Below are 25684 nucleotides of genomic sequence, written 5' to 3'. Positions count from 1 at the left end.
TATTGACTGGTTTCATTTGGCACTGTTGCGTGCCTTGGAGGGAGCGGCGGTGACTTTGCTGTCGCCGTGTCTGTCCGCGATCTGCGCTGCGGAGGAGGATCAAACAGTCCCTGCTGTAGCCGGGAAGGGTTAGTGCGTCACGTCCGGCAGTGACGCCATACCCGGAAACCCGGAGGGCTGGATACAGTCAGTCTCTAACACCTGAGATTTGGAGGAGCTGGTTGGGGAGGAATCCACGGGGAGGAATCTACGTATCACTCTATATCAACAATTGGAGGTTGGGTGAGCTCATTCAGCGGTGGCTCATTAACGGCCCGTATACACTCCCCCCTTACTAACTTTTCCATCCCCCAACGATCTGTGCATTTATCTGGTCCTGGAAAGTTTGATCTTGCACCAGGTTTATTTACCTGTTGTTATCCTTTTGACTTTTTTTCTGCAGCAGCCGGCTATGATCGCCGCTCACCAGTGATTCCAATCATATGGACATTATTCTAATACTGATTTTATTATAACATTTGTTGTTTATTGTTCATTTTGTGTTATATATTCATTATAAAGTTGTCATTTTGCCATCACTCGTTTTACTGCGCTTCCCTATTTTTTTTTCTTTTCTTTAAATTCTAATTGAATGGGAAGTCATACACGCATGTGCATAAATGTGATGATACGCATGTGCGTTTCAACAAGGTTCCAAAGAGACATACACGCATGCACAGAAATACAGTAGAATGATATGCAAATGCGTTTCTACAAAGTTCCAATGAGACATACACGCATGCGCATAAAATAAAAACAGTATGAAAAGAAGAGCAAGCCTAGCAAACGTACTGAATAATAAATAATACATATAGAAATGAGATGATTTTATAGTCGGAAGACGCAACGTTATATTTTTGTAATACTGTACTTCTTTTCCCTCTATTATCATGTATACAGTACAGTATGTGTCCTCATATTTTTTATGTGTATGGCTAAGAAGCCTCATACTACTGTATAAACTCGGAACGTTAATTAATCTCTGCTTCAAATGTAAATCTTCAAATTTACAATTACTGTGCACGCACACACAGACTTGCAGAAATGTACGGCTGTAGGTTGAATTGCTATTAGACTTTTAAGACAACAGCTCGCGATCGCCCACTTGAGTTTCCAGACGGTATTGCAGATAACGCTAAAAAATCAATCGCAAACATATCGAAAACCGATCGAAAAAAAAAGTCAATTTCTAAATGGTTGGAAAACAGAGCTCGTTTGGCCGCGGTTATCAGAGCGGCTCGGCTTAGGCTGCTTTAGAATAAAGGCTGGCACAGCTGTACATGAAAACAAATGAAACATGACAAAGAGCATTTAGCTGCAAGTATAATTGTTCAGAGTTCCCATTCTAATATTAGAATTCTTTAATCTCTAAAATACACTACCGACACACTTTATTGAAGTGTGGTCGGTACCGCAAGCCGGGAAATCTCCCGGCTTGCTAGTGGCCGCCCCTCGGCGTGCCGCGCGTCATAGACGCGCGGTCACGCGTCATCGGGAGCGTGCGCCCGCTGCACGCGTGTCCAGGGGCTCCCCGATGGAGCCCTGGTGTCCCGCGATCGCGGGACAGCGGCAGGGGGTTCCGGGGGACCCGGCGGACCCGGCAGCGGTAGGGAGAGCGCCCCGATCGGAGGGCGCTCTTCCGCTGCTTCAGCGTGCGCCCGTCACACTCGGGCGCGCGCCAGGCTACTGCTGCGGCACAGAACGGGCAAATGCTCGAATAAACTGTGCCGCAGCAGTATACACAGAATAAAAATAGATATTCTCAAATGTTAAAAAAATGTAATACTGCAATCTCACCGATACCAGAAAACGGTGTGTATGTGAATATGTATACAGCTGCAGCGGCCATTATTCGAAAAAAATCACAGAGCCGATGTCGTGTGCTCTGCTGTATTCCACGCGGTATTAACTCCGCATTCCCACCACCGTTCACGCCGCCAGGCATCCACGGTTGATCTGTTTAATTTAATGGTTTCGGATTTCTTTGGGCGCAATTCAAGCAATATCCTACAGTACATGTGTGTCGTACGATGTGCACGTCGATCGTACATGTGCACGTACTGCAGGCCGCAGGGGCACTCCAACAGGTAGACCACGTATGAGCTGGAACATCGGATTGATGTTTTGAGTGGGTATTCACGTGACGTAACATTTGATTTAAATCTTTTTGAATTACTGCTATATTTACAAGCAGTACATCTAGTACAGCAAATATATCCCTTATTGGTAGAAGGATTTACTTGATCTGTCCGAGTGACAGGGCAGCAAGGAGATATTTTGGATTTGAAAATAGCTGTTTTAGAAAATGTAACTTTTGGCCTTTCAGGAAGAATCTTGGCCAAATCCCTATCCTTTAAACGGATTGGCCAATGTTTAAGAGTCTTCGTATGGCCGGGGCCATTTGGTTATATTGGGTGATAAAAGGTACTGTATATTCTCAACTGTATTAGTGGATTTATTTTTATATCTAAGTAAATCTTGTCTATTTATTTGCTGTCCTTGGATAAGGCTTTCTTTTAAGTGTTCTTCTTTGTATCTTCTATCCAAAAATTTGGATTTGAGTTCCTTTGCTTGTATCAGATAGTTATCGTTACTATTGTTATTGTGTTTTAATCTAATAAATTGGCGATAATTATTAGCTTGAACTGTTTTATAGTGAGTCTGTGTGTGAATTTTATTATCAATTATGGATAATTCTAGGTCCAAAAAATCAATTTTTTCAGCACTAATTTTACATGTAAATATTCAATTTCGATTATTATTATTGATATGTGAAATGAATAAAATTAAATCTTCTAAACTCCCTTTCCAGATAAATAAAATGTCGTCAATGTAGCGATGCCATAGCACCAGGTTCGTACCGAGGGGACAATTGGCCCAGATGTTCTCATCTTCCCATACGCCCATAAACAAATTAGCATAACTCGGTGCGAACCCTATCCCATGGCCATCCCACATACCTGCAAATAATAATGGTGATTAAAACTAAAAAAATTGTGTGTAAGGATGAATTGTGTGCTTGATGCAAGAAAGGATCTCAACTCAGAGGAAACACTGGGATCATTTTCCAGCACTTTGTTAATAGCTTGACACCCTTGTTGGTGGTCTATTACCGTATAAAGACTTATATGTCTCCTGTTACCCAAACGTAGTTTGACCCCCATTGGATATCCCCCAGGGCTTGCAGCGCGTGGGTTGTGTCCCGTAAATACGAGGGTAAGTTAACAACATATTTTTGCAAGTGATAGTCTATGAATTGCGATAAATTAGAGATTAGGGATTTAATACCGGAGATGATGGGGCGGCCCGGTGGTGTTTCGAGACATTTGTGGATTTTTGGAATTATATAGAACAATGGAATTCTATAATATATTTAAGAACTCAAATTCCCTTTGTGATATAATTTGATTTTCTAATTCCATTTTCAAAAATGTAGCCAGTTCCTATTGGTATTCAACCAAGCTATTTGCGGGGAGGGCTTGGTATGTTTGGATATCCTGCAAAATTCGCATAGACTCCATAATATAATAGTTTTTATCCATAACTACCAACCCCCCCCCCCTTGTTAGCTGGTTTTATAACTATTGTTTCATTTTTCTCTAATTTGGTTAAAGCGGTCTTTTCTTCTACACTTAAGTTGTCTTTTTTTTTATTTTGAAAGAACGACTTTGGGTTTCCAAGTCCTCCGTCACCATCTCCGCAAATGTGTTGACAAAGGGGCCACATAAATGTTTGGGAAAGAACGTTGACTTGTTTCTAAATGGTGCCGTACCATTAGTGGATTTCAAATTAGTAATGGTATGTGAAACAGAATTAGTATTGTTGATTTGACTAGTAATGCCATCCTTGATGAAATACTTTTTAAGATACGTGTGTACATCAATATACAATTGAAAACTATTTGGACCCACGCCAGGTGCAAAGGAGAGGCCTTTGTTTAGGACCCTCTTTTCGGACTCAGTCAGGGTATATTTGCTAATGTTAAATATAGTAGTAACTAGCTGAGAGACCCGGCGTTGCCCGTGAGTTAAATTTCCTGCTCCCTCCTCTCTCCCCTATTTGTGTGCTCCCCCTCTCCCACCGCCCAGAGGGAGGGACAGTGGACAGGAGGGGGGGGATGGGACAGTGGACAGGAGGGAGGGGGCGGGAGGGAGGGGACAGTGGACAGGGGGGGGGAAAGTGGACAGGAGGGGGGGGACAGTGGGAGGTGAGTGAGCGCTGGGGAGGGAGGTGAGGCCTTTTTTATAAGGGGGCTGGTAGCCATGAGTGTTTATTATAGACAGAGGGTGGCCCTCACCCCACACAAAGCATGTCCGCCCACTCTGTCTGACATTGACACACCGACTGGCTATGTCTGGATTCTGACTGACCCCGCAGCGCGGGTAAATCCTGTAGCCTCTCTGATAGAGGGAGCAACCGTCACGCTCCAAGGGCGGCGAGGGGGGGATGGTGGGAGGGGGGAGGGGGTGAGCGCACGGACAGTGACGGGTCTTTGGGCGGGAAAACACGCACCTGACAGGAGCTGGGCGGGAACAGACCGCCTCACTATTGCCAACGCCGCCATCTTGTGTGACTTTACACGAGTGCCCAGCAGAGGGGGTGAGCGCGCGGACAGTGGCGGGTCTTTGGGCGGGAAAACACGCACCTGACAGGAGCCGGGCGGGAACAGACTGCCTCAGTATTGCCAACGACGCCATAGCCTGAGGAAAGAGAGACCAACATCTGGTGGGAGCAGCTGCAGGAGGAAGGGGGTCCTTCCGGAGGCTGCCTGGCCACTGCCTGTCCCCCCGGTGGGAGGGAGGGAAGTGAGCGCCGGGGAGGGAGGTGAGTGTGTGTGTGTGTGTGCACCTGACAGGAGCCAGGCGGGAACAGACCGCCTCAGTATTGCCAACGACGCCATAGCCTGAGGAAAGAGAGAGCGACATCTGGTGGGAGCAGCTGCAGGAGGAAGGGGGTCCTTCCGGAGGCTGCTTGGCCACTGCCTGTCCCCCCACCGGGAGGGAGGAAAGTGAGCGCCGGGCAGGGAGGTGTGTGTGTGTGCGTGTGTGTGTGCGTGTGTGTGTAGAGTGGCAGTTGGGTGACGTCAGAGCCACCAATCTGATTGGTCCTCAGCCTCTGGCCAATCAGATTCACTGCAGCTAGTACCAACCTTTCGATTTTATATATTAAGATTACTGACTTACGTGTCTGTGATGCTTTTCTCTTCTGAACTCTCCCCCTCCCTCTTTCCTCTGACTCGTTCTTTCGATTCTTGATACTTGATCTACTCCTAGCTTTTTCGATGGGGGTCTCTCTCTTTCTCGTATCCAATTCAAAAAAGAAAATGTTTGTTTTGGTCCCTCCTTTTTGGAGTTCCCAGATGCCCCATCAGGCGATTGTGCCAATAGTTGATATCTATTGGTGTGTGCATGGTCTTTAAAGCTACGTTCGTTATAGCTACGTTCATTATCCCTACTCCTAGACCTCACAGGCCTAACTGAATAGTTAGAATGAGTAGAAAGCTGTGAAAGTGATGATTCATTCCTTGAGAGAGACCTACAGTATGCCTACTTCTAGATCTCACAGATCTAGTGGCATGATATGTATCATTGGTTTGTTGAGTGGTACATGTCGTGATTTTATTAGGAGATCTAGATTTATTTATAACTACTGGTTTATGAATTTTGGGTAGTACAGTTTTTGGTGGAGATCGAGATCTATGCCTAGTTTCACTAGTTGTCCCTTGTTGGGATTGGCGGCCTCTATTTGAATCTGGGCATCTATATTCCTGCTGTGCTTTCTATTGTTTATGATGCACAGGTTCATCTCTATTCTGCTTCACCCAGTTTCTATAGCAACCAGATTCGTAATCGGTCTTATTTCTGTTTCACACCAATTACCTCTTTGTCTAGCTGTTCTAAATTGTCTTTAAACGGTTCTAGTTTGTCTTTAATATTCAATATCTTCTCATCAATTTTTTGGAGGGATTGTTTTCTATGGGCTATTAACAATCTGATTAGTTCAGATGAACAGCTATCCAAGATACGCTTCCATTCATTTAGAAAAGACTATTAAAATCAAAGGTTGGCATTTTAAAAATACGTAAGCCCCTTGGGATACGTTTTTGTTCCACATAGCTCTCCAAGGATACAGCCTCCCAGAGTTGCTTGGTCTCACTAATTAAAAGTTTCTCCAAATTATCAAATAATGGATTGATATCTTCAGTTCTGATTGTTACTCTATCTGCTAAGTCAAGTTATTGGAATATTCCGGTTGCCTCTAAGTGCCTATTAAGGTGTGCTTGAAAATTATTACTCATAATTAACTAAGAAAGAGCTGCTAACACTAAGGGTAAGTGAAATAATAAGTGTACAATAGCGCTCGCGTGACAGCTTAAATACAACCGTGAAAAAACCTGTGATTTGGAGTCCAAAAAAGAGTCCTAGAGCTACCAAAAAAGTTTCTCTGGTTATCTCACAACCAGAAAGGATGTAGGAGTGGAGAACCTCTTGTGGCGCTAAGGCAAGGTGTGCCCTGTGGGATTGGGTATGATTGTGGACAAAGTCCTCTTTTTGAGAATGATGACCTCAAGAAACAGGAGACAAAACAAATAGAACACTACAATAGTGCATTAACCAAGGATGATAGTTGACGTGTGAACAGAGCAATTTAATAAAACCCAAATGCAAAACATAAAACAGCATATATTAATAAAACGACTTGGTGCGGCTGCACCTGATGAATAAAACTTGCTCCGCCGTTAGAAAAATTGGAATCCTACTCACCAAAAGTGGCTAGGACATGTGCAATGGTTTTTGGTATCTTTAAAGCAAGTGGACACCGCTCGTCGTGGAATGACACAAGTCAGCTGCTCGAGGAGATCCGTCTTCCGTGCTCGGAGTCAAACGCTACCACAGTCTCATCGATCGGCTCCTCCGCTGACGTCACTTACGGTATCTGCTACGGTGTCCCAGCTACTCCAAAAAACCTCCAACGTGTTTCGAAACTCCTAATTGTGGGTTTCTTTGTCAGGGATAGATGCTACATGAATATGTGCTCCTATTTATACCCCCAGTTCTCTCAATTTGGGCTATTGACATCATGGAATCAATTTAGAAACGGCCGTTAATACCGTTACCTACTTGGATATTCTAGGTAGATTGAACATTTACACAATGTAATATAACAAATAATTAATACAGATGATACTAACAATCAATGCAATTGTAATTACTAAACATGCATTTCTCCGACTACTAGGGAATTTTGGCACTTAAATGCTAGGTTATGAGGATAATTAATCTTTTTGTAGAACTTAAGTGTTCACATACTGGCGACCGAGCATAGGTGCATCAGACAATAATCGATGGCTTATACATCATCATTATACAGCAAACTTAATTGTTTGGCAATGGGATTAGGAAATAAAATGCTATAAACATATTCAACAACATACAACATACAATATAGATAGGAATTCATAGATATTGGAGAGGCACCTCCAAAGGATGGAAATTGATTGGATAGATATACCAATATGAAATTAGATATTTGACAATCGTAATATTATAATAAAAATAAATATGAAAATGATAATAAAATACCATAATAAGTATTTACAAACAGGAATCAATTAGTTAAATGAAATTAATTTGTCAAAAATAAATTTAGAGGTATTAAATGTTTGTATGAAATATTACTTTGAGATAGCAGGCTGTAACAATAACTAATGATGGACTATGGCAATCAAAAGTGTAGTACTTGTCGGCAGACAATTCCAATGTCCATATTATTTATTATACAGGATTATTTAAAATTATTTAAGAAAAGCTGAAAGGTCAAATTCCACATTTAACCCCTGCGGACTAAGTGTTTTCAACTCAAAAATCCAGAAGGATTCTCTTTTGGAAATATGATTAATTTTATCTCCTCTTCATTTACAAAAAGTAGGACACTCGATGGCATGACATTTCAATCCTGCTGGGCTCTGAGCATGTTTTAGTTTGAAGTGGAGTGACACATTATGGGATTCAAATCCCCATTTGATTGCCATAGTTATTGTTACAGCCTGCTATCTCAAAGTAATATTTCATATAAACATTTAATACCTCTAAATTTATTTTTGACAAATTAAATTCATTTAACTAATTACAATTGCACTATTGTACACTTATTATTTCACTTGTCTGTGTTTATCTTGGGTGTTAGCTGCTGTGTTATCAACGTGCTTATAGCACATTTCTACATTTGTATTACAATATGAGTACTTTATTTCACCAACGTAGTAGTAGAGGTTTAGATATAGATTCAATTTTTTCCACACAAAACACTAATGATACACCTGTGACGCAAGAAGATGAAAAAGTAGAAGGTCTAGAAGCTACATAAAATAGATTAGAAAAACTATTAATAAGCGAATCCCGACAATTATGGGATGCAGTAGAAAAATATTTGGAACAAAAAATGATTCCACGGGGCCTTAGGATTTTTAAATCGCCTACAACTGATTTTAATAGCGATCAATTTGTTAATGAATGGAACAGATTGTTGGACAACTGTTCATTTGAATTGATGAGATTTCTAATTACAAATAGAAGACAATTACTTCGTAGATTAGATAATGAAATAACGTAAATTCAAGAATATCTTTAAACTATCACCAGTCATGATAAAAAAATCTTTGAAGATCGGATAGAAAAAAAGACAAAGCAAATAGAATCAGAAATTAAAGAGAATAAAAAGAATAAACACCATAGGGATAAAATTGATTATGCCCAAAGAAAATATAGAAATTGGAAAAAAACACCTAATCCAGATAAAACCCAGAATTTCCACAAAGGCTATAGAAGATATGATAAAAAATGGGCACCTGCCAAAGATAAATATGATAGATCTTATGATAGAACACCATCTAGCCATCGAACCAATGGTAATAAAAAAGAAAATACTGACAATAGAAAGGAGAATATTTCTAATAAAGAGGATCAAGATATCCAACCCAAATATCATATGAATTCTCCATTCCATCAATTAAGAGGGATTCAGGAAAAAGATACACAAAAAAAGAAACCCAGTCCGACAAAAGCCCCCAAAACAAACAATGGCGATAGTAAATTAGGGGGAACACAAAATTCCAATCTAGAGAAGAAACTAATGTTTTCTTTTTTAGATTGGAAGAGAGAAAGGGACCAGGAGTTCCAGAGAGGAAAGCCAGACAAAAGACTGGAGTCACTGTGACGATGGGGAGGATTTGGCCCGGGATTAAAGGGGTTACACCCCATTTGGCCATCCCCTGACCTCACCAGGGAGACAAGGGGTTAACTGGGCTGAGGTCCAGAAATGTGATTTATCCCTTGTTATAACCTGAAAATGTGTATTCCCCTGTTCCCATGTTTTATTGTTATATCTGCATCACACACACACTAGGATTCATCCGGGAGTACAAGGGTTAATAGTTCTTTAATGATTATAGCCCTTTGTGTAATTTTCCCGCCTTTTCAGGCACCATTTTGCAGGGTCCCATAGGCCGCCATTAGGGCTCAATGCATTCTAATGGCGAAACTTGCTGTTTTGGTCCTGTTTCCTATGAAGACCAGCAGATGGCGTCCGAGAGGAGGAGCGGCGGTTTCCCATTGTAAGTCAATGGGCCCATTGACTTCAATGGAGATCCCTCGAAGGAGCTTTCCAGGAACGAGTTGGCTGCCGTCCAAACTGCAAAACCGCAAAGCGGATACTTTTTCTAAAAGAGAGCTTTGATCACTTATTAGCCAAGTTCAACGACAAGTGGCGTGGGAATAAACAGTTCTAGAGCACCTAGAAATAAAATTCTTTTTGCCCCTAGTTCCTAGGCCTCCCCCCACTCGACCACAACCGGGTCCCTGAATCCTGGACCCCCGATAAGGGTCGAACCGAGAAGAGCGGGTCGCGCCATAGGTTCCAATGGCGGCGGCAGAAACAGCTCAAGAAAACGGCTAAGTGTGAAAAGCTGAAATTTAGGAATCCATAGCTCCGGTTCCGGAGGGTCCAGAGGGCCAGGGTTTGGGGTACCTATAGTCACTGCTCCGTCATCGCTGCAGAACCATCCTTGACCCTCTTGGACCAACCCGACGGAGTATGGACCCCCTTGAAAGTTCGGGACTTTTCCCATAGACTTCAATGGCGTCCAATTTCCATTGACCGGCTATGGTGGAAAACCCCCATTGACTTCAACGGTGGCGTGGCTCCGTTGAAAGTCTATGGCGGCGGATTCCCATAGCCGCCAACGGCGGCGGTTTGCCATTGAGAGTCTATGGCGGCGAAGCCCATTGTTTTCAATGGGGATTTAGTGAAAAACCGTGATTTAATTTACAGCGGAGATTTTTGTATTAAAATGAGAAACGGTTTTAAGTGTATTTGTGTAACTCTGGTTCCGAGGGTCGTAGCAAGTTGCAAATTGGACCATATGGTGTCCCAGTTCCGGCTGGACCCAACGGAACCGGATATTTTAATATGGTTGTGTATTATCTTTAATACTGTGTTCCAAGGTATGGGCAGAAACCAGAGGAAATTCCCTTGGCCATAAGTTATCAGATGGCCAGGGAAGCGTCCCAATGTCTAGAATTTAAGTGCTGTTCAAAGGAGTTTATCACCTACACTGTTTACAGGAGGGCGGAGATGACTCAAACCAGAGCAGGCTGTGTCCCATTTCACACCTTACAACAAAGGGTTTCCTGCCAGAAATTCCGTTTAGTAGACTGGCTGGCATTCCTGATGCAAATGTGGGGCTGAAGAAATGAGACCCCAGAGTCCAACTGAGCATGTGCCAACTAGCTGGGGGGCAGGTATCAAAATGTGTTCCCATGCTAGTGAGTGGCTACAGGTAATTGAAAACCAATCACCTGTACTTAATGTTAAGGATAGGGTTACAAAAGGTTTATAAACGGTTGTCCACCCTTTATCCTGTGTTGTTCGTTCTTCTATACCATCTTGATTGCTGAGAGAAATGCTATGCAATGTCTGCATGCAAGGCCTGTTCATGGCTTTTCGTGTCTTGGGATGATGAAGAGTGCTGTATGAACTGCCAGTCCAGATGTGACTGTTTCATCATTTCCATCTTTAAGTAAGTGTCCATATTTTGCCTGTTATTTGTATAATCTGTTGTGTTCACCTTTATCAGGGAATAAATTATATTTTATCATATCTAAGTCTCGTCCCAGTTCAACCCAATTAGATATATATATTATATTATATATATTTTGGTGTATTATTAATAGCCTGTCACAAAGCTCCCGTCACAGTCACCAAACTCCAGAAAGCGAAAAATAGAAAAAGAGGCAAAAGAGGAGGGACAGAAAAGGCCAGCTAGAACAATAAGCGAAAAAAAGAGGCCAGGAAGTTAAAACAACAACAGAATATATTTAAAATCAGTAAATATACTGCTGCGGCCAAGTTTATTCGAGCATTTGCCCGTTCTTGGCCGCAGCAGTAGCCTGGCGCGCGCCCGAGAGTGACGGGCGCGCGCCGAAGCAGCGGAAGAGCGCCCTCCGATCGGGGCGCTCTCCCTACCGCTGCCGGGTCCGCCGGGTCCCCCGGAACCCCCTGCCGCCGTCCCGCGATCGCGGGACACCAGGGCTCCCTCGGGGAGCCCTGGACGCGCGTGCAGGGGGCGCACGCTCCCGAAGAAGCGTGACCGCGCGGCACGCCGAGGGGCGGCCACTAGCAAGCCGGGAAATCTCCCGGCTTGCGGATCTGGCCGCAGTGCGATAAACTGTGTCGCCACTGTAAGTTGACAGATAATGAAAGAAAAGTCTTAAGTAAAGGGTTAACCTTTGCCCCCACATGTGGCCCAAACAATTTTGGGATATATATAGATGTCCAAAAATTCATTAGAAAATTAGCCTTAAAAAGGTTCTTTGCAAAAAACAAGACATCAAATGACATCACTAGAGAAGGGGAAGAAAGACAGTTTACCAAATTTAAACCATGTTCAACTTTATATCCTAAATTTGCTAGAGGTAATCTAGTAGAATCATTTGCTGAAATGGTTACAGCAGATTTGGAGAGGCACATTCTAAAGGAGGGAATTAGGAGAGAGAATCAAAATAAAGATGAGAAGCAGGCAATAACAGAATTGGAAAGCAATGATCAGATTGTAATAAAGTCGGCAGACAAATGAGGGGGCATCGTCATAATGGATTCCCCCTACTATGTTGAAGAGTCAAAACGCATACTTGGGGACAAGGATACATATCTTTTATTAGATGGGAATCCCACATTACAATACCAAGAAACTTTGCAATTCATACTTAAGAGGGCTGTGGAAGGGGGTGTCATAAATGAAAAAGAGTATGACTTTATGTTTAATATACATCCGAGGATCCCCATCTTCTATATGATACCAAAAATACATAAAGATCTATTGAGACCACCTGGTCGCCCAATAATATCGGGTATAGGATCACTTACATCGTCCCTATAACAGTTCATTGATCACCACTTGCAACAATATGTAATTAAACTACGCTCATACCTAAGGGATACAACACATATCCTACAGGTTTTGAGAGACATTCGGTGGCATCAAGATTTCATTATAGTAAAAGCAGATGTTACATCACTTTATACTGTAATATCACATGAGAAAGGTTGTGACGCAATAACTTCAACTCTTGACCAGGATAAATCAATTCCTGTGGAACTGGCCAAATTCTTAATGGAATCAATTAACTTCATTCTAAGGTATAATTATTTCCTATTTATGGAACAGTTCTATTTACAGATATGTGGCACCGCCATGGGTACCAGATTTGCCCCCAGCTACGCAAATCTATATATGGGTAAGTGGGAGGATGATGTCATCTGGTCCAAAATGGAGTTGGGGGTAAATCTGGTCCTATGGCAGCGTTACATAGATGACGTAATTTTCATATGGAGAGGTACCCCATGTGAACTAGAGCAGTTCAAATTACATCTAAATGGGAATGATAGGAATTTAAAATTCACATTTAAAGAAAGTAAGAATTGCATTGAGTTCTTGGACCTACAGCTATATATTGAAAATAACATTCTCCAGACAAAAACTTACTATAAATCAGTACAAGCGAACAATTATCTCCTGGCCAGCAGTCACCATAACCCTAATTGGATTAAGAATATCCCCAAGGGACAGCTGGTCAGGATCAAACGAAATTGTTCAGACCCTCAGTGGTATTTATTACACAGTGGCATTTATTACACAGTATAATTCTCTAGCACCACAGATAATTAAAACATTTGGGAAATACTGGGGTCTTTTGAGGCAGGATGAGATCCTCAAAAGTCATCTGAAAGAAAAACCAGAAATATAATTTAGGAGAGCAAATAATCTTAAAATGAAACTATCACCCAGCTGTCCCTTTAGTAGAAATTCATCCAAAACAAGAGAGGTTGTAAAAGGCTACTTTCCTTGTGCAAAGTGCACAGCTTGTCAGCATAGCATTAAAACAAATAAATTCATATCCTATGTCACAAAGAAAGAGTATCCAATTAGAACACTAATTAATTGTCATAGCCAGTTTGTAATTTATCTTTTGGAATGCCCGTGTGGTCTACAATATGTGGGCCGCACGGCAGAACCCTACAAAGAAGATTAGGGGAACACATCTATAGCATCAAAAGGGGATTTGAATCCCATAATGTGTCACTCCACTTCAAATTAAAACATGCTCAGAGCCCAGCAGGATTGAAATATCATGCCATCGAGTGTCCTACTTTCTGTAAGCGAGGAGATAAAATTAATCATATCTCCAAAAGAGAATCCTTCTGGATTTTTGAGTTGAAAACACTTAGTGCGCAGGGGTTAAATGTGGAATTTGACCTTTCAGCTTTTCTTAAATAATTTTAAATAATTCTATATAATAAATAATATGGACATTGGAATTGTCTGCCGACAAGTACTACACTTATAATTGCCATAGTCCATCATTAGTTATTGTTACAGCCTGCTATCTCAAAGTAATATTTCATACAGTATAAACATTTAATACCTCTAATTTATTTTTGACCAATTAATTTCATTTAACTAATTGATTCCTGTTTGTAAATACTTATTATGGTATTTTATTATTATTTTCAAAATTGAGAGAACTGGGGGTATAAATAGGAGCACATATTCATGTACCATCTATCCCTGACGAAGAAACCCACAATTAGGAGTTTCGAAACGCGTTGAAGGTTTTTTGGAGTAGCTGGGACACCGTCGCAGATACACTGGCGACACAGTTTATTACACTGCGGCCAGATCCGCAAGCCGGGAGATTTCCCGGCTTGCTAGTGGCCGCCCCTCGGCGTGCCGCGCGTCATAGACGCGCGGTCACGCGTCTTCGGGAGCGTGCGCCCCCTGCACGCGCGTCCAGGGGCTCCCCGAGGGAGCCCTGGTGTCCCGCGATCGCGGGACAGCGGCAGGGGGTTCCGGGGGACCCGGCGGACCCGGCAGCGGTAGGGAGAGCGCCCCGATCGGAGGGCGCTCTTCCGCTGCTTCGGCGCGCGCCCGTCACTCTCGGGCGCGCGCCAGGCTACTGCTGCGGCACAGAACGGGCAAATGCTCGAATAAACTGTGCCGCAGCAGTACCGGAAGTGACGTCAGCGGAGGAGCCGATCGATGAGACTCTGGTAGCGTTTGACTCCGAGCACGGAAGACGGATCTCCTCGAGCAGCTGACTTGTGTCATCCCACGGCGAGCGGTGTCCACTGGCTTTAAAGATACCAAAAACCATTGCACATGTCCTAGCCACCTTTGGTGAGTAGGATTCCAATTTTTCTAACGGCGGAGCAAGTTTTATTCACCATTGCAGCCGCACCAAGTCGTTTTATTAATATATGCTGTTTTATGTTTTGCATTTGTGTTTTATTAAATTGGTCTGTTCACACGTCAATTATCATCCTTGGTTAATGCACTATTGCAGTGTTCTATATGTTTTGTCTCCCGTTTCTTGAGGTCATCATTCTCAAGAAGAGGACTTTGTCCACAATGATACCCAGTCCCACAGGGCACCCCTTGCCTTAGCGCCACAAGAGGTTCTCCACTGTAACACTAAGGGTAACATTAGAAGACAAGGAAAAAGAGAATATGTGCTGCGCTATTCTAGAATACTGAAAAATATTAAACACTTAAATTAATTAATTTCTTGAGTTTTCCTTTCCATTTGATGTTTGGAGGAGTTCTGCTATTAAAAGTATATTGAGACTAAGTTGGGATAATTTTTACATCTCAGAGTTGTGTGGTCTCCTAGCATTGATATTTTATCTTGTGTAGGTATGTGTATGTCTACATGTGTACATGTGTTTACTTATGTCCACACGTGTGTGGGTATGTGGTTGTACATGTATTTATGTGTATATGAACATAGTTTCCCATTGAGAAAGGAGTATGAATTTTCCAATATTTTATTTTTATCATTATTGTATTAATTACAAATTTATATGAATTTAATATAATTAATGATTTCAATCCGCATCCATAGAGGTAAAGGCGCACAGCGAAGAGAGTGGGTCAAAAGCTGGTTAAAAATATACTTTATTGATCCATAAAAAGAGAGAATAGAGGTGCAAAACCCTCCTACATGTTTCGTGCACGAAGCACTTTATAAAGGAGTGTCTAAATACACCAAAACCCACCCTTTTAAACCCCTTACCTCCTATTCCGTATCGCGCCAATGCCGCCGTGATGTTACTCAGTCCGGAGGCACATCGCCAGTCTCTGGCTGCCCTCAAACACCCATCACATCCAACCTGCGCGCGCGGAGGTCACGCTCCCGTGACATCACTGAAGTGATGACGTCATTTGCCAGGTCCCCTGGTGCACACGGCACCACCACCCGGCCGGGATGAGTTGGCCAATCTCTGGCTGCCCTCAATCCCCCCTCAAAGTGCTCCATCCATCCGCACGCGTGCGGAGGCCCCACCCCCACAGCTTCATCAAGACCATGACAGCCAATCGGAACAGTGTTTGAACTCCCTAAAGCCAAATACAATACAAAACTTTATTAAACAATTAAAATAAGGGCAACACACACACACACACACACACACGTCGAAACAGTCTGTCTGTGGGTGGGTTTACTGGCTATGCATCTTAACCCTGGCTGTGCTCAAAGCTGTGACCATGCAGCAAGCTTAAGCCTATAGGGGAGACATGTTGAATGGTTTAGAAGCAAAAGGTGGCACTGTGTGCTCATTTGCATGTCATTTCCCAGAATCCTTTGCTGCAGTGGAAATGCTATGTGCTGGGTGATAATGGTGAAAGGCGGGGTTGCAGACCTGTCTAAGACATGCAAATGAGCATACAGTAATATTTCCATTTGCTATATATATATATATATATATATATTGTGACAAACGGTTTACTCCGGGGCTCTGCCGTCTGTCCAGGACTGTTAGAACACGGTCTTTAATGGTAGGTTAAATGACGAGGCGTAACGTGCTGTTCCTTTAAACAGGCTACTGCCTTGTTTATTCAGTCCCAGGCACTGAGACTGCCACACTGCATACAAAAGAAACACAAGCAAAACAAAAGCCTGCTCACCTGAGCAATAACTTAACTGAGATTTACCCTGACTGGGATTGGGGCGGCTTATCCGCTTCCAACAAACAAAAATAAAGAACTTTGCAATTTGATAAAGGTACAAAATGATTTAACCTGTTTGCGGAGAGGCTTTTCCCCTCTCTGCTTCCAGCAGCATTCCTGCCTCCAGTCTCTTGGGGAGAGGGGAGAGGAACCAGGAAATCAGCCTTACATACCTGATTTCCACCTAGCAGGACAGGTGACAGAAATCAAGCAGCAGACAAACTCTGGTCTGGATCCCTCACCCCTCAGTTCCAGCACTTGCCAAACTGTGGGATGGAGTGCATGCATTCTAAGGCTGCACTTTCCAGCCTAAACAGGATAGAAGCTGTTCAGTATCCTGGGAGCCCTATATATGGAATTTATTACCATCCCCTGGTTTCTGTCACAATATATATATATTTATACACACATACACCCACGCAAACACATATATATATACATATATAAAACAAAAAGAAGCGCAAGCTCCATAGCACGTAACTGTGTAAAAATATGGTATATTTATTAAAACAAATGGTCCCAAGGAAATGCGCTTACAGGATGCTTAAAAAACACATGTGTGGGAGAGAAATCTCTAGGGGGAGTCATTAACATGGACGGAGGAGTCCGAGATAGATACTGTGCACCTGATCATCAGTAAAAGCCGCATACAGCTCCTGCCACAAGCTCACAGAGTCTCAAAGTGCCTCCCTGGTTTTTCTCCGTGTGTAGTTGAATACCAACAGTGGGAGGATCAGCTGGTTGGAGTTGCAGGAGACTCGGAAACACCTCTCTCACGTCCGCATGCGATGACGTCACCACGTCTCTATGCATTTCGTCACGCTTGGTGACTTCATCAGGAGCCCAGTTGGGCTTGCAGCAGACAGAGGACCGGTCCCCCTGCAAGTCACTTTGCACTGACCAATCAACTCCTGAAGAAGTCACCAAGTAAAAAGACGAAGTTTTAGCAGTTTGCTGGTCTGGAGCATTCAGGTGTGTGTTAACACAATGCCAAGGAGGAAAGACATCAGCAATGAACTTAGAGAAGCAATTGTTGCTGCCCATCAATCTGGGAAGGGTTATAAGGCCATTTTCAAACAATTTAAAGTCCATCATTCTACAGTGAGAAAGATGATTCAAAAGTGGAAAACATTCAAGACAGTTGCCAATCTTCCCAGGAGTGGGCTTCCCAGCAAATTCACCCCAAGGTCAGACCGTGCAATGCTCAGAGAAATTGCAAAAACCCCAAGAGTTACATCTCAGACTCTACAGGCCTCAGTTAGCATGTTAAAGTTCATGGCAGTACAATTAAAAAAAGACTGAACAAGTATGGTTTGTTTGGAAGGGTTGCCAGGAGAAAGCCTCTTCTCTCTAAAAAGAACATGGCAGCATGGCTTAGGTTTGCAAAGTTGCATCTGAACAAACCACAAGACGTCTGGAACAATGTCCTTTGGACAGATGAGACCAAAGTGGAGATGTTTGGCCATAATGCACAGCGCCACGTTTGGCGAAAACCAAACACAGCATGTCAGCATAAACACCTCATACCAACTGTCAAGCATGGTAGTGGAGGGGTGATGATTTGGGTTTGTTTTTGCAGCCACAGGACCTTGGAATCTTGCAGTCATTGAGTCGACCATGAACTCCTCTGTATACCAAAGTACTCTAGAGTCAAATGTGAGGCCATCTGTCTGACAGCTAAAGCTTGGCCAAAATTGGGTCATGCAACAGGACAATGATCCCAAGCACACCAGCAAATCTACAACAGAATGGCTGGAAAAGAATCAAGATGTTGCAATGGCCCAGTCAAAGTCCAGACCTCAACCCGATTGAAATGCTGTGGCTGGACCTTAAGAGAGCTGTGCATAAACAAATGCCCACAAACCTCAATGAACTGAAGCAACGTTGTAAAGAAGAGTGGGACAAAATTCCTCCACAACGATGCGAGAGACTGATAAAGTCATACAGAAAACGATTACTTCAAGTTATTGCTGCTAAAGGTGATTCTACAAGCTATTGAATCATAAGGTATACTTAGTTTTTCACACATGGATTCTACATTTTGGCTTTATTTTTGTTAAATAAATCATGGCACGGTGTAATATGTCATGTGTTGTTGTTCATCTGAGATTGTATTTACCTAATTTTAAGACTTGCTAAGGAACAGATGATTATTATTATGTCCTGATATGTAAAACCATAGAATTTAAAGAGGGTGTACTTTCTTGTTCACACCACTGTGTATATGTATGTATGTATATATGTATGTATATATGTATGTGTATATGTGTATACACATATATACATACACACACACACACACACACACACACACACACACACACACACACACACACACACACACACACACACACACACACATATATATACATACACACAGTGGTCAACAAATAACCAAAAAATCTACTCGCCACCTAGCCCCCCCCTAGCTCCACCCCTAGCCCTAAAAATAAATAAATAAAATAAATTGAATAAATTCCTAGTAAGAACATTCATTTTTTATATAAGTTTATTTATTGCATTACATTATACTACAATTAGTCCTTGTTACATGTGTGTGTATAAATGTCAGATATAGGGGGGGGGGAAGCCAGATATGAATGACTAGTTTCCTGAACCCCTTAACCAGTGTCTGGATGCCCCCACTTCCCAATATCTAAAGCAGCAATCCCGCCTGGGATCTTACCGATCCGCAGTCCCTCGATATCCAGGTAATCTCATTCCCGCAATGTTATATGTTGGAGGGGAGGCGTTCCTTACATGTCTTCTGGGTTACGAGTGATGCCGATGTCTCCCGTGTGAAGCTTGAGTCAGATCTGGAAGAAAGCAGTATAGGTTATTTATTTTGGTGTAGGTATACGGCAGTTAAGATATATATATATATATATATATATATATATATATATATATATATATATGGTAAATAAGATATCCAGAGTGTGAGACAGAGAGAGTGTGGGTGAGAGAGAGAGAGACACACACACAGAGAGCGCTTGGGTGAGAGAGAGGTACAGATAGAGTGTGGGTGAGTGAGAGAGAGAGACAGAGAGTGTGGGTGAGAGAGAGAGACAGAGAGAGTGTGGGTGACAGACAGAGAGAGGGTGACAGAGAGAGAGAGAGGGTGACAGAGAGAGAGAGTGACAGAGAGAGAGGATGACAGAGAGAGAAGGTGACAGAGAGAGAGAGAGTGACAGAGAGAGTGACAGAGAAAGGGAGGGTCAGGAGGTGGGTGACTGGGTGACGGTGGCTGTGGGTGGGCAGGTGACGGTGGCTGTGGGTGGGCAGGTGACGGTGGCTGTGGGTGGGCAGGGGACGGTGGCTGTGGGTGTGTGTCTGTACACACACACAGTGTCTCACACAGTCACACACAGTGTGACACACACACACAGTGACACACACAGAGACACACACACAGTGACACAAACACACACAGTGACACAAACACACACAGTGACACAAACACACACAGTGACACACACACAGTGACACACACAAAGTGACACACACACAGTGACACAAAGACACACACACACAGTGACACAAAGACACACACACACACACACACACACACACACACACACACACACACACACACACACACACACACACACACACACACACACAGTCACTCAGTCAGTCACATACACACAGTCACTCAGTCAGACACCCAGTCAGTCAGACACACAGTCAGTCAGTCAGACACCTGGTCAGTCAGTCAGTCAGTCAGTCAGACACCCAGGCAGTCAGAGACCCAGTCAGTCAGTCAGACACCCAGTCAGTCAGTCAGACACACACTCAGTCAGTCACACCCACTCAGTCAGTCACACCCACTCAGTCAGTCACACCCACTCAGTCAGACAGTCACACCCACTCAGCCAGACAGTCACACCCACTCAGTCAGTCACACCCACACACTCAGTCACACCCACACACTCAGTCACACCCACACACTCAGTCACACACACACAAGAAACAGAGCTGCTCGTGGGAGAAAGAGTGGGTGAAGAAGCGCTCCAAATCCCGCGAGACTAAGCGGAACCGGCGCAGGGAGTCCTGCTCCAGGTCCCAATCACCGTGTCCAGCAGGGACATCAGAGAGCCGCGAGGGACACCGGAGAGCCACGGGGGACACCGGAGAGCCACGGGGGACATCGGAGACACACGGGGGACATCGGAGACACACGTGGAACATCGGAGAGCCTGGGGGGGGGGGCATCGGTGGGGCATGTGGGAGCATCGGGGGGGGGCATGTGGGAGCATCGGAGGGGCATCTGGGGCATGGGAGACGCATAGCAGAGGCATGGGGGGTATGGAAGACGCATAGGAGTGGCATGGAAGATGCATAAGAGGGGCATGGGAGAGGCATGGAAGATGCATAGGAGGGGCATGGGAGACGCATAGGAGTGACATGGGAGAGGCGTGTGGGGGTATGGGAGATGCATAGGAGGGACATGGGAGAGGCGTGTGGGGGTATGGGAGAGTACTTACGTGCTCACGAAAGGAAGGCCGCTTCCATGCAAGCTCATATAGAGCCTGGATGTGCGCCAAAAGAAAAAAAAATTGTCAGTGTGCCAAGACTGTGGACAATTGTAGAAACCAATAGGTGATGTCTCTGAAAAAAGCAAGAAATAGGCAAAATATGGTGAATTAAGTAACTGCGCAAAAGATAGACGCTACTTACAAAGTAGCAGATTTTTCAAGCATATAGGATATACACAATCCTCTCCTCAATGCTGCTCTGTATGGTGGCTCTTCTTGACTCCATGTGGAACGCCGAGACTCTGCGCGATGTAACAGAACCGTCTGCAGCTGCTTCCAATCTCTTCCTCACTGTTCCCCAGATCTCGCGAGATTGCGAGGTTTGACGTCAGCGTGATGTTACGTCCGTTGACGGGGTAGAGTAAGGGAATAGTGTCCATCAAAAGTTCATAAGACAATACTATCAAATTGTCATTGCTGATATTTTGGAGAATAAAATGAGGACTAAACAATAATGTTAGAACCTCCACCCTACACGTTTCGTCTTATCTAAAGACTTCATCAGGGGAAAATTGCATAGTGAGTAGGATTTATTTATACACGGAATTAGCCCCTAATAGGTTAATTTGCTAGCCAATGCTAAAATTCCTGCAGATATGCAATTACATATGCTAAATAGCAGAAACACATTTTTAACCCATAAAAAATAAAACAACATTAAAATATAACAATCCATTTGACATACATTTAATACAAATACCTTAAAATGTAAATTGATACATAAAATAAATTGACTGAAATGCAAAGAAAAGAAAAACACCTTATTGATTGATATACATAGTGGTATCTATCACATTAATATAATTAATATAATTAAAAACAATTAGAAATAAAGTAAGACAAAAATTAATCAGGAAGGAGAAAAGCATTCTGGTCATTGCAACCAATATGACCAATGGGGCACTACCACACATGTGCAGATTTATATATCCTGCTCAATAATGTAGCAAGCAGCAAACATATTACTGCATACTATCGCGGCCCCTTTTATTCTCCAACATCACCGCATTTTTCTGGGAATTTTTTTCGAATGCCACGCACTTCACCGCGTTCATGCCGCATTCATACCGCATTCATGTTGCATTCACGGTTGATGTGTTTATTGAGAATGGTTCGGATTTAATTGGTTGCAGATGGCAGATATTCATGAATTGTAATGCGCATGCGCTTCAGTAATGTGTCGACTTGCAGGTGTTTCGTTTAAAAAAGATACCACAGTGGTCTATTGTAAATTGGCCTTGGGACTGAAGGAAGAGGTTACAATAATGTATCAATTTAGGCTTTTCATATTAAAGGAAGACAAGCACCAGTTTCTGGTCTGGTTATTGTCCAGAGATTCCCACCGCCATGAGTATACAAGTGCAGCCCGTGTTCCAAAAACCCGACAGAACGTACGCTTATTTAATATGGGCCGCGATTAATGCAACAGATGATAAGATGGCAACAGTTGTTCAAATTTATCAGTATTTTATCGAAAACTATGACTTTTATAAATTTTCACCAGATCCTCATGTGTGGAAGCGTGTAATAAGGAAAAAGTTATGTTTTTTTCGTATTGATCCCGAATTTATTGGAGGGTATTGGTGTGTATCACCAGGTTTTTCCCGTATCTATGATGCAGACGGCAAAATGCGAAAGGTCGTGTTAAAACCAAGTAAGAAATGTCAGTCGCTGGCAAGCAATGCGCCAGCACCAGCACCGGCTTCCAATAACGGTCCGACCATCAGTGACAACCCTTGCTGTCTGTCCCCGCACGGATACCTGCAGCCTGAGCCGGATTTCGCGTACAGTTTCGAGCAAGCTTGCATGTACCTAATCGATTTCCAGCCTCATCAGCTGACGACAAGTGTAGTAGTCCCTGTCAACGACGTGTATGATCAAGGATACTGGACTGGCAGTGGCCCGGCGCCAGCTGATTGGGAAATGCTATGGTGAGTAATGTTGCCGTATTTTATTCTGTTTTTTTTTATTTTGAAAATATCAATATCAGTGCGATTCAAAAGTCAAGCGATTCTCCTGTAAGCAATATCATTGGCTGAGCGGCTTCTACAGTACTGTAGATACTGAACAATTGGTGGTACGCTAGACGCATGCGCATTGGAACCTTCTTGAAACGCATATGCGTGTCATCACATCGACGGTAGGCACATGCGCATGTGAACAAGAGACACCCCCCGAGAAAATTATTGGTGGGCCTGACTGGGAACTTCTTTAGGGGACTGACCATTACAGTAAAACTTTTATTTTTGTTTTTCCTCAGAAAAGAAAACTTTGTCATCTCATGCGGAAAACGGCAAATGGAGGGATTTCGATGAATAATATCGCTTTGTGTAACAATGCCTGCACATTGCTGAATCGGATTTAAAAAAACACGTACCGGAGTCTACAGTTTATATATATATATATATATATATATATATATATATATATATATATATATACTTTATAATAAACCCGAGAAAATAAAAAGGATGCATTTATTCTACATGTATTCCAGTACATATGTGTATTCTATACCCGTACAGCATGTATTGTTTTAATATACTTTAGTATACTTAATGTACAGTACTGAGCATGCCTACAGTACACAGTACAGTATGCCTGGACAGTACTGTACATTCTAGAAACACTGTATTTTGTTACAGTATAAAAGGAGACAATGGAACAATTTAAAACAAATCAACATTTTCTTTTATTGGTGGAGTAAGTACAAAAACATTTATTTACAAATACTGTACAATGTAAAACCAGTTTAAGTGCACAGCAATTCAAAACATCAACAGGTGTATGGTTTACTGCTAGTGAAAACATTTATGTACAGAAAGTCAAAACATTTACAGTCAGTCAGTATGGTTTACAGTCACATGTTGATATTAAAAAAAAAAATTTATTCAGAAAATTTAAACAACGCAACATCTCCTTTATTAAAGTACAGCAAGTCAAAACATTTACAGTAGGATGGTGTACAGAACAGTCAGTCAGGCCTGCTCAACTCCAGTCCTCGAGGGCCGCAAACAGGCCCGGTTTTCAGGATAACCTTTGAAAACCGGGTCTGTTTGCGGCCCTCGTGGACTGGAACAAAACATTTACAAACAATAAACAACAGTTGAACACTCACGCAAATGCGTACCCCACCAGATTGTCCATCCAGGGCCGATGCCTTGTATGGCGCAAAATGCCATTAATGCAGTCTCGAACGCTTTTCATTAAACATCTGTAATTGAAAAATAGCGCCGCAATTCCTCCACAATTGTCTTTCTTAAATTATCAGGAAGTGCCTTTTTTTCGCGATTTCCTTCATAGTTCACTTTATAGGCCCACTCGCAGTACACGAAGTAGGACACGTGGTGCTTAAAAATTAACATGCCATACTTCTGGGGTAAACCAGCACTCATCACCCTATACTTCTCCCTGAGTGCCGGTGGCAGCTCGCGCAGGATGATGTTGGGCACCGTATCGATGCAAGCGTATGTAGGTTGGGTTCTGGGAGCGGGTGTGCTTCTGTGAGCGGGTGTGCTTGTGGCGGCGGGCGAGGGTAGGTTGTCTGGGAGGTAGCTTTCCTCCTGTCTTGGTTGCCGTGTTGTCTCCTGGATTGGTCTTGACGGGGTTGTCATGTTATCCTCCTCAACACCATACATGTACACAAAGTTTTCTGGTGGAGGGGGTGCGCTTGGTGTTGGAAGGTGGTCGAAGGTCCCATTCATCAGATCCATGCAACCCTCCTGCTCCGGCGTCGGGGATAAAGGGGCATGAACACCGAGCAAATTATGTATCCCCGCTATGTCAGTCTCTATCTTCTCCATCCGTTGATCCATCTTCTGCATCCGTTGATCCATATTTAGCATGGTTTCCAGAAGCAGATCTATCTTTGCCAGCACAATGGAGTTCCCGGGGATATTCACACTTATCCCATTCAGCATGCGGTCTAACGAGCTGGTTCTTGTGCATGGCGTGCTGTGGACATCTGGGTGGATGGGTGCTATGGAGGATGAGATGGGGGTTCCATGGAGAGAAGCGGCAGCGTCGCCGAAGAAGGGTGGAGGAGGTGACCTGTGGATTTCCGGCAGAGGAGAAGCGGCAGCGTCGTCGAAGAGGGATGGAGAAAGTGACCTGTGGATTTCCGGGCGAGAAGCGGCAGAGTCGTCTAAGCGCAATGGAGAAAGTGACCCATGGATTTCAGGGGCACCAGCGGCAGCATCGTGGACGAGTAGTGGAGAAGATGGGCTGTAGATTTCCGGGAGAGCGGCGGCAGAGTCGTCGAACTGTATTGGAGGAAGTGGTCTTCGGGTTCGATGGGTTGGCTGCCATTTGTTTTGCGTTGAGTGTACATCACCGTATTTCTTCTTGACATAATAAGGCTTACGTGTATTAAAACCCTTTGCCTTTGGGGTCAGCAGCAGGTTTTCTTTATTGGCCTCAGCCTGTTGCTTTGGCCTTGGCTTTGGAACGGCTCCTGCCTTTCGCTTTTTCTGCGTGACAGGCATGGCAGAGGCGAGTTGCTTCTTGCGTCCGTAGAATCGGGGTTGATCCATGGAAGCAGATGGCA

General features: G+C 43.4%; 1 protein-coding gene across 4 annotated transcripts in view; it reads right to left on the bottom strand.

Moving 5' to 3' along the window:
• SLC12A7 (solute carrier family 12 member 7) overlaps window positions 1-25684 on the bottom strand; it is a 623740-nt gene that overhangs the window by 17999 nt on the left and 580057 nt on the right. Inside the window, exon 21 of one of the 4 annotated variants that reach the window (XM_075586370.1) lies at window positions 12328-13319. The exons of the other annotated variants lie outside the window; for them this stretch is intronic. Within the exon in view, the coding sequence (XP_075442485.1) occupies window positions 13245-13319 (75 nt within the window). The 3' untranslated portion in view covers window positions 12328-13244. Of the gene's footprint in view, window positions 1-12327; window positions 13320-25684 lie in introns of those variants that run through there. 4 annotated transcript variants of the gene reach the window in all.

The sequence above is a fragment of the Ascaphus truei genome, chromosome 2, assembly GCF_040206685.1.
Source record: "Ascaphus truei isolate aAscTru1 chromosome 2, aAscTru1.hap1, whole genome shotgun sequence".
Lineage (NCBI taxonomy): Eukaryota > Metazoa > Chordata > Amphibia > Anura > Ascaphidae > Ascaphus > Ascaphus truei.
The sequence above is the reverse complement of the archived record's forward strand: the minus strand, read 5'-3'. Positions and strand labels throughout refer to the sequence as shown.